Genomic DNA, 15,748 nt, shown 5'->3' with positions numbered 1-15,748 from the left:
AAACAGAATAAAAAATGTATGTGAAATTATCTGTCAAGAGTGCACAGGGAATTTAGAGAAGCAGAATCAATTGCAAGTAATCAAAAACCCTGAAGCCCTGTTTGGTATTTCCCAGTGTAACAGATACAGCCAGCTGACAATGCCCTAGAAGGCCAGGAGATTTGCTCGCTCCTGACGTGTTTAAATTAAACATAAGCTAAAATCCTTTAGCTAGCTGAATCAGCTCCAATCTATAGCTTAATCTTGCACAGGCAGTTTTACCTGGTCAGAAATCTGGAAAGTACCAATCTAACTTAGATCTTATAGCCAAGTCCATATCAAACACCAGGTTAGAGTGCTTTTCCAGTTGAAAATATAAATCGAAATCCAGTCAATTTAAACATCACCGTCAGATCATCCACAACTGCTGAGACAATTTATGAATTTCTTTGCCTTCGGTAATTATTTCACTACCTACAGTTATTAAAAAAGGTGCTGTGTATATGCTTTTCTTGAACAACAGATAGATGCTGGGGTGTGGACATGGGTCTGTAGGGGTGTTAAGAGTCACAGGCAGCAGAGCTCCTCTTGCCAGACAGCTGCATTGCCCTGCTGCCCAGCCAGACATCTCCCAGTAATGGGGTATCAGCCTGAGTGTGCACTAACGCCTCTCCTTGTTTTCCCCAACCAGGGGGTGATCTTGAGTCTTTTTCATATTCTGTTATTTTCCATAGATCTTTCCAGCTTTGTATCTGTCTTAAGTGTCCCTGCAACCTCTCCCACTTGGATCAAATGAACAGGCAATCATGCTGTCTGAACCTACATCATTTTTCTCTAGGAACTAGGCTATAAAAACAATTTTGTCCATGTTTTCCCTCCTCTTCTGTTGCACAGGACATGAACGTAAATCGAAGAGAATTCTACTTCAGAACAACACTGCTTATGATCAAAGCACTGGCAAGCAGACAAAACAAACACAGGACTGCCTCTAATTTTACCATCTACAGCATTCCCACATAAAGCTGGAAAAATAGATTATACACTTTCGCACAAAATTTGACTCATTACAAATATTCCTTTAACTGCTACATACTGCCTCCCCAAGAAACCCTAAAAATCTAAATCTGAAGCTTTCTTCAGACTTCATTGTTCCACACTCTTTTTCTTTGGAAGTAAAAAGCTATCATTTGGACTATATGTTGTAGTCAATCTGCTAATTATTGTTCCTACAACTAGTCATTGTATTGGTATCACTACCTCTTCAGGGCAGTTACAAGCCCGTTACTAAATGTTGCTGTGACCCACACACCCTTCCACACTACTGCCCTGACAGAAGTGATAAAACGTTCTGGGAGTCATAGATTTACAGAAGCACCACTGAAACTTGTTTCTTGAAAGCCAAAAATAAAAACCAAGTATTCTTAAATGCAGTAGCGTTTTTAAGATACCTGTCCAGAATTTTTCTGATTGATAAGCTGGTCTCCTGCTATAAGGGAATCCCAGTTTTGTTGTCGTATTAGTTCTTTAACCTCTTCATTAGGAATGTCTATTCGATAATTAAAGTCACCACACCAAAAGATATAGTCATGGGAAAACAGCATCCTTCCCTGTAAAAGACAAGCACACACTGAAGTTAAAAACAATCAAGTGACAGAAATTTACTAGTTACAGGTGCAGTTCATTTTTTTTTGTGTGTTTGTTTTTGTCTTGTATTTTAATTATAAAATATGCATCATTTCTAGCTGATGAGGACAACTGAAGTATGTGTTAGCATTTAGCATGCACATGGTTAGAACCACATAGCCAAGGGTGTGGTATTCACACATCCACGATATGAAGGAAGAAATAACATTTATGTTGTTTGCATTTCTGAAGAAACATGAATCATCTGAATTGGATTCCAAAAATTCCTCTTCCTTCTGCACCAGTTTTAGAAGTTTGCTCCAAGATGATGACTGCTACCTGTATCACAAATAAGTTACAAAGGAGAACAACAAAACACTATCCTGCATTTCTCTAGTACAATACCCTGACAAACTGCAAATTGAAGCCTTTATTATTCAGATTAAATTGAAGACTACAGCTACACAAATTTTTCAGTTCATTCAGTTACATAAAAATTTCAAGGCTGGGAAGAGACGGAAAGGCTCTTTTAGTTTAAAGAAAACCTAGGGTTTAAAGTGAGAACTTTTACTTTGTTTTGATTTTTCCATTGTCCTTAAGTAGATCTACCCAGAGCAGATACACTGACAGATTAAAACAACAGCACTTAGGAAACAGTTTCTGGAAACCCTAAAAATAAAACACTTTCAAGAAAAGCTGAAACAGAACCATGGTGAAAAATTTAGAAAAAAGAAACCTTGTAAAATCAGGTTTCAGATATCCTGTACAGCGCCACAGGGCTAACAAAGGACATTTTGACTGTGCAATTTAAGACAGCTTCAAGGCTCAAGCAAGCATTTTGTTGCAGTGTTAAGATCACCAAATATTTGTTTCTGATAACCCCTTATGAGAATAAACTACAGAACTATATGATCTAATTTGACAAAAATGAATTAATGAGAACTTAAAATGAGTTAACAAAAAAAATCATTCTTATGTGAAAATAGTGCAGAAAACAGTGCTGTTTCCTATGGTTATTTTTTCCCCCTCATATTTGATTAGCTTCAGTATCTACAGAAGTTCTACCATTTATCAGGAACCTAGAAAGCCTCTTTCCTATGCTAAATCATGTGAATAAATGCAAGTGAATTTATGCTTCATCTCTCCTATCAGTCACTGCAGTGGAAAGGTCAGTTCTTTTTCCAGTCATCTACTTTAATAAAAATTATGGGAACTTAATTATCTCTGAGACCTCTAATCCAAGGAAATTTAATTTCTGCAGGCATCTGAAGAGGGGAGAAAAATAAATAAATCTTTTGGATGACACTGCTGGAGCTCAAGGGATTTAATCTCTCATTTTTGAAGGAATTTGAACACTTGCTTACCATTGGAAAACTGAGCTTGCGAGCTATTTCTGCAAAGTCTTCATTTCTCTCTTTAACTTGTGATTGTCCTGCAGCAAAATGGCTGCAGACAAAGCAAAGACTGGATGTATGGAACAACATCCGAATTGCTACTGCACCTTTGTTACCCGTGGCTCCTCCCATGCCAGTCTTTACAGTATCAACAGCGACGTCCCTAAAAGAGTTAAACAACTGTTAAACCTTTAAACACAACGGCACAGAAGTCAACAGCTTTAAGTCTGCCTGAGAAGTGCTGTATCACTGGGTGCTTTGCAAAGCAACCAAAGGATAACAGCATGGCATTATCTTGGGGATATGACATTTTCACATTGTTCTTTCAGCAGGAAGGCCACCGAACCGTTTTAAAAAGATGCTAACAGTTATCGAGCAAGCAATGATATAACACCTCAGCTTTTCAAGCCTTCTAGGCAACTGATACAGCATTTAAAAACTACAATACAAGAATTTAAGCAACTAGTTCCCCAGAAGACAGAACAGCTCTTTTGGAGCCCAACCTCCTTCTTAGCACTCTTGGCTATTATTTTGCAATACCCAGTAACCTGCAGGTGACCCAGCCTGGGCACAGCTGTGCATTCACTGACCTGATAAAGGGAGCGTGCTGGGGTCTGATGAACACAAACAGGCAGACGCCCACTAACTGCTCGGAAGCCAGCAGCACATACTTGTAATCCCTTGATATAGTCTTCTGCAGTTCAGCAGCCCAGAGCTTCTGATTCGTTGTGCTAGCCGTGGGATTAAAAATGCCAGTTTTAAAACATAAGAAATTAAGCAGGTATCAAAAGTGTTGATCTAGTTGAATGATGTTCATACAATAACCTTAACCAAACACTGGGGATGTAAGTCAAAGCCACGCTACGAATGATGTACTTCTGAGGCTAAAATAGAGAAGCAAAACCAAAAGAATTTTTCTCACGAGTTACCTCCTGGCCTAGAGCTCAGTTAATTTTGGAAAACAGAGATGTCTGTGGTCTTAGATCAAGAAGAAACTTCCTTGAAGACATAAAAGTATGGTTTTCAGAGGTAGCATTGGATGTACATGAAAAATAACAGATCTGGAAGCAGTGCTAACTAGACAGTGTGAAATTAGGGGATGACACAAACTGCCACTCTATCCTCAGGACAAAAGCCTGTGCAAAGGCTAAAACTACAATAGGCTTTAGATGCTTTTTCCAATGAATTAAAGCTTGACAAACGCCACAAAACTTGCAGAACAGGCAGACAAAACAACCAACAAAGTGAATACAATCCCAGGATTACACACAGACTTCATCATTAGTATTACCCAGCACTGGTAAAAGTGCATTTGCATACCCCACAGAGGGGAAAAAAATATATATTACCACTCCATGGTAATACCTATATGTAATGTATGGAATAACAGAGCTAAATACAAACTAGAAACAGATCAAATTATGATCAAATTTTACTTCTGCTCTTAATAACAGTGAAAACTGATAGTATGGAAGGATATACTTGTTTTACAAAGATCAGAATCTGATGGAAGACATTACATAAAGGCACACTGACAATACATGCTTTTGGAAGGAAAAAAAGCATGAGGGCTTGCTGTTCTCAGCGGTAGGAAGGCACAGAGACTGCAGAACGCTACCATCAGAGAGAAATTCCTTCAAAGTGTGAAGTGAGGGGAAAAGTTAAGCTACTGAAGGTGCAATCCAAAACATAGCCAAGTACTGACTGTTTGGATCCTGGAGATTACATTCTAAGTAACGTAAGTGGTCACAGCTTTGCAATGGAAAGCTGAGAAAACGTCTGCTGTCCTGGCATAGAAACCAGCAGAGAGAACCGGAATACAGTCAAAAAATAATATAGAATAACCCCAACAATTACAATTAAAGAGAGAATAAATAAATAACATTTTACTCAAAAAATGTGGTTATGTAGAGATTTTATCACCTACCTTGCATTCACAATGTTTCCTGCATTTAACTCCACCATTTCTTCAAATCCAATAGCAAATATGTCTACAGGCTTGCTTCTTCGATCTGCATTTAAACATTGAAAAAGCTATTTGTTGTTTACAATTAACTTCAGAACCAAGGCCTCAAATATATATTAATGTTCATGACCTAATTAAGAAAATCAGAGTTTTCAAGGAAAAATGACAGAATACAAATCCTACCTTGGAATTCATGAATACCAGCTATGTTTGGTGCGTCTAGAAGCCAGTCAGTGAGGGTCTGATTTTTAAAGGCAATACTTCGAAACTGCTTCCCCCCATTGACGTTCCATGTCCCAACGCAGACTCTAACTTTTTTCGGTTTTGCATACTTATAAAAGTTTTCACACATGCTCTTTAGCACTTTTACTGATGCTGCAAAAACATTTGAAGATATGTTATTTTTTTATAGTTTTTTTTTTTTTTACCCAGAAAATTTGGCAATGACATCTTCCCTTAAAAAAAAAAGAGGCAATAAATCCATGCATAGACATACAGAAAGTTAAACTGTGAAAGCAAGATGGATGCAGCATTTTGCCAGGGAAAGTACGTTTGCAGATGTATTATTTGCCTAAGTAGGATACTGACTGAATTAAAGATGGTAGTAATTTGTTCAAAATAGATATGTATTTACATATAGTAATATAAATATAGTAATATATATTTAATATATAGTAAGATATATATACACATCAGATTAAAACAGTTTCTCTTCTATAAATATCTACCATTCTCTCACCTATCTGTGACTCTCTATGGAGACTGTTATTTTTAATACTTGCCTGCACAGATTTCTGTCTCATTTTCATGGATGGCATTTCAATCTCCATTAAAAAAAAAAAAAACACAACAATTTACAGATATTTTAATTTTTAGAAATGTAAAAAAGACTGATGTAAATACATTTACTAAAATAGATAAGTTAAATTACCATATCAGAGTATGTTCTTTTTAAGCCATAAATCTGAATTATATATATATTTTTAGCTCAGTTGAATTCCTGAAGCTCTACTTTAATGAAGGAAGCAAGCTAGGATTCAAACCAATTAAACTAATTTCTGTGCCTTGTTTTTATCTGCCAGATGGGAAAAAGAATAATGACCTATTTGTAAATATCTGGGCATTGTGAGAAGGAGTAAAAAAAAAAATATTATTCAATGCTCAGACACCGGAATTACAAAAATTTTTGAAGACCCTTCATAGATTAGCTGCATAATATATGGATATAGATATTTCCTCAAGCAAAGAGTTTTTTTTTTTTTTAATTATGCTTTTTTCTGTCATCTGAATGGGAAAAAAAAAAAGCATCAAGTGTAAACACTATCATTTGCATTGTCCTCACCCAAGTAATAGCAGTTTACCTACTTTTAAGTCTCCCATGGTTATAATTCTATTAGAATCAGGGAAACTCTATTAGGTGTAATTCTTCCCTCCACTGCATGGTGCCTTGCAAATGATTGCAAAATGATTTTCATTCAAATCCCCAAATAGGATAATGATGAACCTGGGTTTCTGTCATCTTTTTAGTTATTCTTTTTATGTTTACCACCTTTAAATTTGCTCCAGAATCTTGGCTATCCAATTAAAACAAAAATCAGGTATTCTCTAGCCCTAACGGTTTTAAAACAAACTGGAACCAATAGAAGAAAACACAGTGTATTTGTTGTTTGTGAACAATTTCTCTGGTGAACTGATCATATACCTGTATACTTATATATGGGGCAATTGCATACAAAAGCCCATGAATTGAGTGGTGTCTTCTTGGGGGTACTGCAAGCAGATCATGCTTGGATCACTCCATTTATTTCCTTATCATAATCCAGGCAAATGAAGTCAACAAAACACTGAGGATCCAACAGAACACCTTATGCCCGAAGAGGAGAGCCACACACTGAGTCTACAACTGGATGAATCTACACGCTGAGCAGCAGTCAAGTCAACAAGGCCATAAAATGCTAGAAAAACCTCTGAGAGTCAAAACACAGAAACCACCCCAGCACCTGACCACTGAAGAGAAACCAATCCAAGAGATGTAGCCAGGATGCATGCAGGTACCCAAATCAGCCAAAAGATGAGCTTTAGAATCCAAAATAATATCACTGGCAAGTTTTGAATACCTGCACAGATTGCTTTTATCTTAATGAGAGTACTGCAAAGACCAGAGTTTTGGACTTCTATTCTGTTCACTTCAGCCCCTCTTCCTTTTGGTAGTAACCTTCAGCTTAAATAGTTGATCCAAATAATTCATACCTTCTTCCAAGAAGGAATGAATTATTGCTTACCTAACTGCTGGCCCTGTAACAAGCCCCTAATGTGAAAAATCTTACCAGAATAGAATCTAACTTTATAAGTGACTGGACAACATGCTAGTTTACAAACATTAAATTGACACCTTGAAAGCAGAAAGATTTTCCAAAAACACTGATTTTCCAAAATATTGATTGAATCAATAGTTTTTAAGAGCTCCTTAACTTCCCACACACATTATTTTACTACACACTTCTAGCTATTTATCTATTTGACAAAAAATTGTCTCACCCTACAACATTACAACCCCAATCAATTGAATTTCATGTTATTTTGAAACAAATATATTTTAACCTGTGTTCATACTGGGCAGGCATATATTTGAAAATCATTTCTACAAGAGGAATAATAATTTAAAATCCTTGGTGGGATATTCTATACAACTGACCTTGACTGAACTCTGGCTACAGCATCCAAAATACTGTAGGTATTTTTCAGCACATACAGTCTGTATCTGGATGAAGCCCAAAGTGAAATGTTACCTCAGTAAGTTAAAAAAAAAATAAATAAAATTGACATTTGTGACTTAATGAGTTATAAACTAGGTTGATATAGTCTAGATGGTAACACCAAAAATGACAATGTCACTGTGTATTTCAATGATCAGCAAATATGGACAAAACGGAAATGAATCAATTAATTTCAGGTGTGTTACCAGTGCCTCTGATTTCATTATTTAACTACTCAATAAAAGTAGGTATTAAAAAAAAAAAAAAAGAGAAAGAGCAAAGCTGAGATAAATGTAAAGGGAATAAACATTTAATGTTCAAAAATACAGATTACAGCTGAGCTGGTTCTAGAAGAAAAAAAGCTTCAAACACTTCAGATGTATCTGAGCAAAAAATCTAGTCAACAACAAATCTTAAGAGTTTTTTCCAAGGATCCTCCCCAATTAATCTGCAGTACCTGAGCATGCCAGTACACGGGATACTGTGCAGAACCCCACAATTCCTTTAAAATCGGAGAACAGTCTGAACAACTATTAGTAGCTTCCTTTTTTCTTTCCCCCCTCCTCTCCCTTTATGCTCCCATATATTAAGTATGTAGTTTTTCTCCTCATCTCAAAACTAAGCATCACATCTAGTTTCACTACTTCTGAAAAGTAGTAAAAATGAACCTTATTAAGACAATAGCTCAGAAACCTGTTTAAATTTTCTCGGCACATAGTAAAATCTGAACATACAAGCATCAGGAATATTTCATTTTAACTAATAGTTTACGGAGCAAGGTGATTAAAGTGTTGAACAGGTGACAAGTAAACACAGTCTTCCCTAAAAACATATAGTATGTATAAATCTCCTCAAATGGAGCAACTTCATGTAAACAGCTTAAGTTGCAACAAAAAGGAGAACTTCTGTTAAGGATCAGAAACTTTTGACATCAAAGTTCAGAAGCACAACAAGAACTAGGAGTCTTCAAAAGCTTCTTAAAATGCACAGATCTTCCACGTCATTTTCCTCTATCTAGTTCATCTCAGTGCATTCTTATCATCATCACTTCTTCATGGTTATGGTATTGCTGAATACCAACATCTCATTTTAAGCCCAACGTCTTAAGCCCATCAAACAGAGCTCAAGGTATCACCGTCATGTCTCAAAGCAGAAGATTATTCTTCCCTTCTCCAGGCCTTCTATTTGCTGAGAATTTTACCTAAATGCTCTAAGACTTTTGTGTTGCATGCAGAGGTAACCATATCTCAGTAGCTTTGACTGTACTTTTGCTCCACAAGAAAACAAATGTCAGCATATTATTTTAGATCATTCCTGTAAAACATTAGCCTTTGCTGGGACATTATTACAAAATCAGCCAGTCTCATGCAAGAACAAACGTAAGGCCTTCTAATGGCCAAGTCAATGAAGTTACAGATTGTACTACAGAAATTTCACCCAATATCCTAAATTAAACATTCTGACGGAACAAAAATACAGAAGCTCCCAAACCTAATTTAAAAAGCAAATTCCTCTACAGCGAGAATAAAGCATTTGCAAAAATAAGAACAAAAACTACAAGGAAAAAAAAACACAAAGTATTGGCTGTCTCTTTTCATACTTTACAGCCAAGCATAATTGCAATCTTTTTCATTTCTTGTATTTTCACTTCTCTTGTATTAAAGAACCTGTCTCAGATTAAGGAATTTTGTGGCAGATGAACACCAGGCCCAAACAGTACCAGGAAAACGTGAGCCCGCAACCAAATATTATGCAAATAGGCATAAGATAAAAGAGAAGAAGAGCTGCTCAGATATTTACAGCTTAATTTTCTATACTATACCTGATTGTAATGATTGCTCTGAAACTACGGATGCAGTAAGAAGGAAACAAGAAAAAGATTAGTCAAATACACAATTAAAATAAAGAGAGAGAACATGCTACAATATATGATTTACTACATGTAACTGTTCAGATCAGTTAAAATACATCATCTATGTTGCAAAATCTAGAGTTTCACAACAGTTTTAACAAAGTCCCCTTTCCTGCTCTGCTAGTAGTATATTTAAGTATATTGAAGCATCTCTCTAGCTAATTCCCACCTAGTAGGCAACACAAAGACACTACATTCAGTGAAGAGAAACTCATGGTCCTCAGCTGACAGGAGCTGCAAACATTGAAAGGATAGTTTGCGTTCACAGAGAAAGTGAGAATTCAACAAGAAAGACTTTCAACTAGTTTTGAGGCAAGGTGGATTTAGAAGGTTTCAGATACAGGAAAAGTTACAATAACACGAAACCTTGTGGAAAAGTGAGAGGAAAACAGCCTGATTCCATGTAGTAATGAATCCATTCCCGCAAGGTGAATACTACGATTGGGCAAGGTTGTGTTTTGTTTTTTTTTTTATGCCACAGATTCGCACTGAAGCTCTAACACATTTTTCCCATTCTATGTTAGAAATTGTCTATGAGAAAGGTTAAAAAAAATTGAAAAGTCAAGAATGTTATTCGTCCCTAAAAATTATAATAACCCAGCATTTAGGATATTCTTACCTGGGATGCTGGGAAGAAGATTCAAGCTTAAGCTTCTTCCTTGCCCAAGAACTAGCTCCTTTCCCTCTTACATCCCAGGGGAGTATTCTGAACACAGCCTTATACCAGGACTACTAGCTGCTTTCCTGCCTGTCACAGCTCCAGAAGGATGGGACACAACTAGGCACTCTTGGGGACTGTGCAGGCTATGCCTGTTTGGAAATGCAGGTTTCTGTGGCTCACTGCCCCGTTCCGATCAGGTGAGCTAGATCGAGGTAGTCAGACCCTCCAAATCCCACATGACTGTGCCTAAGCAGAACTCCGTATCGAAATCTCTCTCTGATTTAGATGCAGAATTTCACCACAGCCTGACAAACTTTGGTGGTACACACATTCCTGGGAAAAGCTTCTTACACAAAAAATAATTTTGTGACAGAAACTCATTCACCAGGAATTTTCTCATAGCTCCTGTTATCTGAAATTTTCTTTTATTAGCTCCTTGGTAGAAGAAACCAGAATGATGACAAACACTAGCTCTCTTGAGCTTATGAAAAGAATAAATGCTTTGCATCTTGTTTTACACCACAATGAGAAGTTCTTCATTGACATAACGGATCAAGTTAAGGAAAACCTTTATCAAAAAAAAGAGACATTTTTAAAAGAAACTAGGATATTTTTTCCCCCAAGATTCAGCAAGTAAATGTCATGGTTAACACTTGCTATAAATGGATTTGAAGAACTGAACACACCATAGCTCACATGCATCTACTGTACAGTTCAGACAAGTACGCTCCACAAATATTTACCTATAGCACCACCAGGTATGAACATAATACAACCAGTAAAGAAATGACTGCAGCATGTTAGTTTGGTAGTATTAGTAAAGCAGAAGTATCTTTTTATCTTTTAATAAGCCAACAGAATATAAAATAGCATTTACACTTCCCAATACTGCTTTGAAAACAGACTCCATACAGCTTTCTTATATTAAATAGTTATGAGACAGATTAAAATCCTGAAAGACACATACCGCGTAAACTGCTGGTGGTTAAGAGAGCCCGTGCTTTATCTGCTAAATCACTATTTAGGGTATTTCCCAATAACAAAACATCAATGGCCTCCTGCTTGGAGCTATCAAAAAAGTTATTTTGAATCGTTCTGGTCACAGAACGAGCACCATCCTTCAGCTTTCCAGCCTGTTAGGGAGGAATACGTATAAAATATTTTATGTTGGACATTGCTCATAAAAAACATTGGCAATATTCATTAACATTTTTGTAAACTGCAATAATGATTTTAATATCTAAGGCAATTTCCTTCCTTTGGTGTTAAATAAAAGTCTCCTGAGCTTACTGTACTACATCTGTTTTTTTTCCTCAAATGCTAAACAACATGCTAATACCTTCAAGACATATCTAAGAACCAGATTGTTCCAGTTTAAATTATTTAAACTAAGCAAAATACTGCAGGAAAGGGAATAACAGTTTTTCCTAAACCCTTAGTCTTCAAAAATTAAATTGATATAATGCCATGTTTAGACCATGATACGGGATTTTGGGCGTTTCCCCAAATAGTGAGATGAAGAAGCACTTGAGTCCAAATGTCATGATACATGAACATGTATGCATATATGCACATACGAGCATATTAGTTCAGAATTCACGTTCTGAAATATCCGTGTTACTAAAGGGATAGCTTCCATTTATTAAGACTCCTTAACTTTTTAAAATAACATGCAAGCCTCATGCAGTATCCCAGAAGGAACATATTTTGAGGGAAAGGGAAAAGTGTTATATGGAGCTGCTAGAAGTGAATATTCACTAATCTATAGCTACATTTGTATATATAGCTCCATACTGTCACTGCACACACTGCATGCCAGTGGCACAACAGAACAGTGCTCTGAAAGAGCAGTGTCTTAAAACAGCTCAGCAAGAATCTCCAAGAGGTACTGGTACTACAGTGGGTCAGACATCTAGAGGATAATGTAGTCAACATGCCATGCAGTCTTCTACTTGATTCAAAAACCAGCAGCGTTAACCTGTGTACAGAGTACTGACAATGACTTCCCAGGCACAAAGACATTTTCTTGATTACATGGCTTAGAGTGTCTTATGCACACGGGTGTATTTTACCTGCAAAGCATACACAAACACATGCTATTGCATGTGCATGAAATGCAGACCATAATCCATCAGGGATGCTGCATGGTATTATATTATTATAAAAAATGCTCTAAGTTTACAGCTTGCATCGCTCATGATGGTCTCTTAAATGCACATAGGAAAAAAGACAAAAGCTTAAAAAAAGCTACAAACCCAACCCATAATTTAGTTCAATTAACTGTACTATATAACAAGAAGAGAAACTACTCTTTTGTCAAGGATAAGTAGTAGCAAAATCGCAGCATGATTTCGTAAGATAATGTGAATGAAGTGTTGGGGAGCATACTATTGCGATAGAATTTTAATAGGATGCTGCTCGCTTTCTGTCAGACAATGTGTAACTGAAGACATGATCCAAAAACACACTCACCATTCACATATCAGGCAATTAATTGAAAGGAACCCAGAGAAAGCAAAAGAAAGAGTAGGTAACGAGTTAGATGTAATTAGTATTAGAATTCTTAAAGGTTTGTTTTTCAGCATAGAAATGTACATTAACACATTTAAGGTTAAGATATTTTTTCTCCTCTCCTAAATTTCCATATTTTTACTTCTAACTACTCTTGGACTTTGAAGAATCAAACTGGCAAGCAAGAAATGGAAGAACTCCAAACACGTAACTTTGCATTTAAGAAATAACAACTTAAAAACTCCTTTTTAAATATATTAGCAGAATGCTCTTGAAGATATGAACTAGTGATCTGGTCAAGTTGCACTGGAATAACAGAAAAACTGTATGGCTTTGCAAGTATTAAAGATCCTTTTTGGACACACAGACTTTTATCAGGGACACTGTGTTTTAATTATGACACTTGGTACTCATTAACAGCTGTACCAGGACAGGGATCCCTAGCACAGCAATTGTCTATTCTGTATTATTCCAAAAACAGCAGAGGAAATATACTCTGCATTTTACACATTAAAAATTTAAGTGTAAATACAATAAATGCATTTTACAAAGTAACAATTTAAAGTAGTCCAATGAATGTCAGGAACATACTAATTCAAGAGAAGAAACAACTGAGATTGAATGAGAAAGGAGAAGAGGAAACACCCAAAAAAATACTTACTGTAGTTTTCTCGAGGGTCTGGGTGACATTTTTGTAAGAAAATAAAACTGAACACTTTAAACTAAATTCCACTCTATACTAAAATAGAAGCAATTACCAAGTGAGAAGGTCTTGTATGCACCAAGTAAGGGCAGAATCAGAAAAAAAAGCTTATTTACTTATTTTCTTTTTAATGGAGCTTACTGTGATGCCTTGTACTTGGGCAGAGAAGGACCCCGATATGGTTTGAATGAACAAGTGATGGGAAAAAAAAAAAAGTCAACTATGAGTACACAGTGTATATATAAAAATGAAGCAAACAGAGATCATGGAATGAGAAGCATTGTATTCTAGAATACAAAGAACTGTATGAAAAAAAATTCTTGAAGGAACTAAGGGCAAAAATTACTATGGCTCAACACTTGTTTGTCTTGACAGGTATCACTTGATAAGAGAGAGAGTTATGGAAACAAGAAAAGTGACGTTGTTAAAAAGGAAAGTAAGAGGCAGCATCAGGAAATCTGAACCACTCAAGCATCAACATAGACAAAACAAATTGATGAGAAACAGAGCAGTACATTTGCAGTATAGTACAGAATTGTTATTGTAACATTGAGAAGGAAGGTAGAAACAGAATTTGGTTGTTGTTTTTCTTCAGCAATTGCAGAACTAAAAAGAAATAGCTGAATGAGCATGCAAAGGAAAACCACCCAGCTATAAGCTGTTAAGTTTTAGCACTATTAGTAAACACTTGAAGCATGATCAACAACATCCAGGGGTACACATTTTAAAAGAAAGGAGATCTACTGAATGAAACCAAAACAACAGAAGGCAGAAAAATGAAACTTTTCAAAGAAACTAAAGCTGATCTGAATATACTTCAGATATCTATCTATATATCTCTATATATAGAGATATATATATCAGTGATATATAGATATATATATAATCAGTGATCTAAAGAAATAAAGGCTTTGAGCCTCATCATTTCCTACAGAATAGTATTATCTGGGAAGTACTTGTCTGACTAAGAAAGGATGTACTGAAACAAGATCTAGTTATCAACATAATCAAACTTTTCTCATTAAATATTTGGTGGTTTTTTTTTCCCCATTAGTTTGTTTTTTTTTTTTTATTACAACAAAAGCACACACAAAAAAGAAAACCTCATCATTCTTATATTCATGACAGAATTAAAAAATAACACACTGAATATTGCTCAAGTTTTAAAATAAAATGTACTCTACCTTAGCTTTTCCTTCGAGGGCTCCAGTTCCAGCATAAATTTTACTGACAGAATCCCCATTGACAGACCACATGGATCGGAAAACTTCCTGAAAGCGAGTAACCAGTTGAGGCTTCTCTGCTAATCCTAATACCTCCAGCTGTTTTGTTAGCATCTGCAACAATTGAAGGCAACATTTGCAAGAAGATCTTTGAAATCTTTAAATACTTATTCAAAGGTATAACGTATCTTTTCAGCATATATACACCCCCCAAAAAATCTTTGTTTTTATAAACATAATTCTGAACAAACTGATACCTTGTCATGTTTATAAAGCTGCGCTGTACCTCTAACCTTAGCTTCAGCATTTCATTTTTCTTTTAAAGATAAGTAGCTGTATAGGAAAAGAATTACGTAGTTGACTTGTAAATATTTTTCTTCTAAAAATTCACTAGTTATAAAATGAACTAGTTTTGGTTCTCAAGTCTTTCGACTTAAATTATTTAGAATTAGAACATTCTTTGTTCTCCCCTACAAAAAAAGAGTAATAGAGGTCAATGTGTTTGTTATTAACAAAACGCAACAGGAATGGAGCTCAGTGATGAGTGAAATCATAACGGCTGCTGTCATTCACTTTGTTTTCATGCATAAGTTTTTCTTACAAAGCGCAGTATTCACACTTGCGGTCAATATGCCTAAATTAATTTTCCCACTATCTGTTCTACATTAAATTCATTTATATATACAAACACATTATTTAAGTTGTATTATTTAAATACAGTATTACATTCGGGGATGCAGAAATGGGATATTGTACCTTTCTTGAAATCCTGGTTTATGGAATCAAGTTTACTTACAAAAAAAATAATCAGGTCAGTCTCTATTGTTTATGGCTACCGACGTTAATACTGAAAATAAATACCAAAGATTAAAGCTAATAAAAGAACCTATTTTCAAGAGCTTTTAAAGATCTTTAAAACCGTGAGGTATTTAATGACAAGGAAAAGGAGTCTAAAATGATGAAGGATAAGATTTTGTAGAGACAGTTTTCTGAAGGTTGGGCAGAAATTAACAGAAGTTA

General features: G+C 35.7%; 1 protein-coding gene across 7 annotated transcripts in view; it reads right to left on the bottom strand.

Annotated features, from left to right (window-relative positions):
* The window catches only part of SYNJ1 (synaptojanin 1), a 63,493-nt gene that overhangs the window by 25,201 nt on the left and 22,544 nt on the right, over nucleotides 1-15,748 (bottom strand). For 4 of the 7 annotated variants that reach the window (XM_032207859.1, XM_032207860.1, XM_032207861.1 and 1 more), the window contains exons 11-18: nucleotides 14,690-14,842; nucleotides 11,259-11,424; nucleotides 9,541-9,564; nucleotides 5,146-5,337; nucleotides 4,924-5,008; nucleotides 3,587-3,727; nucleotides 2,967-3,159; nucleotides 1,428-1,586 (exon numbers count right to left, since the gene is read on the bottom strand). In XM_032207859.1, coding sequence (XP_032063750.1) covers nucleotides 1,428-1,586; nucleotides 2,967-3,159; nucleotides 3,587-3,727; nucleotides 4,924-5,008; nucleotides 5,146-5,337; nucleotides 9,541-9,564; nucleotides 11,259-11,424; nucleotides 14,690-14,842 — 1,113 coding nt within the window. The remainder of the gene's footprint in view (nucleotides 1-1,427; nucleotides 1,587-2,966; nucleotides 3,160-3,586; nucleotides 3,728-4,923; nucleotides 5,009-5,145; nucleotides 5,338-9,540; nucleotides 9,565-11,258; nucleotides 11,425-14,689; nucleotides 14,843-15,748) is intronic. The other 3 variants (XM_032207865.1, XM_032207863.1, XM_032207864.1) reach the window with 2 other exon arrangements.

Source organism: Aythya fuligula, chromosome 1 (genome assembly GCF_009819795.1).
Source record: "Aythya fuligula isolate bAytFul2 chromosome 1, bAytFul2.pri, whole genome shotgun sequence".
Classification (NCBI taxonomy): domain Eukaryota; kingdom Metazoa; phylum Chordata; class Aves; order Anseriformes; family Anatidae; genus Aythya; species Aythya fuligula.
This window is presented reverse-complemented; position numbering and strand designations above follow the sequence as displayed.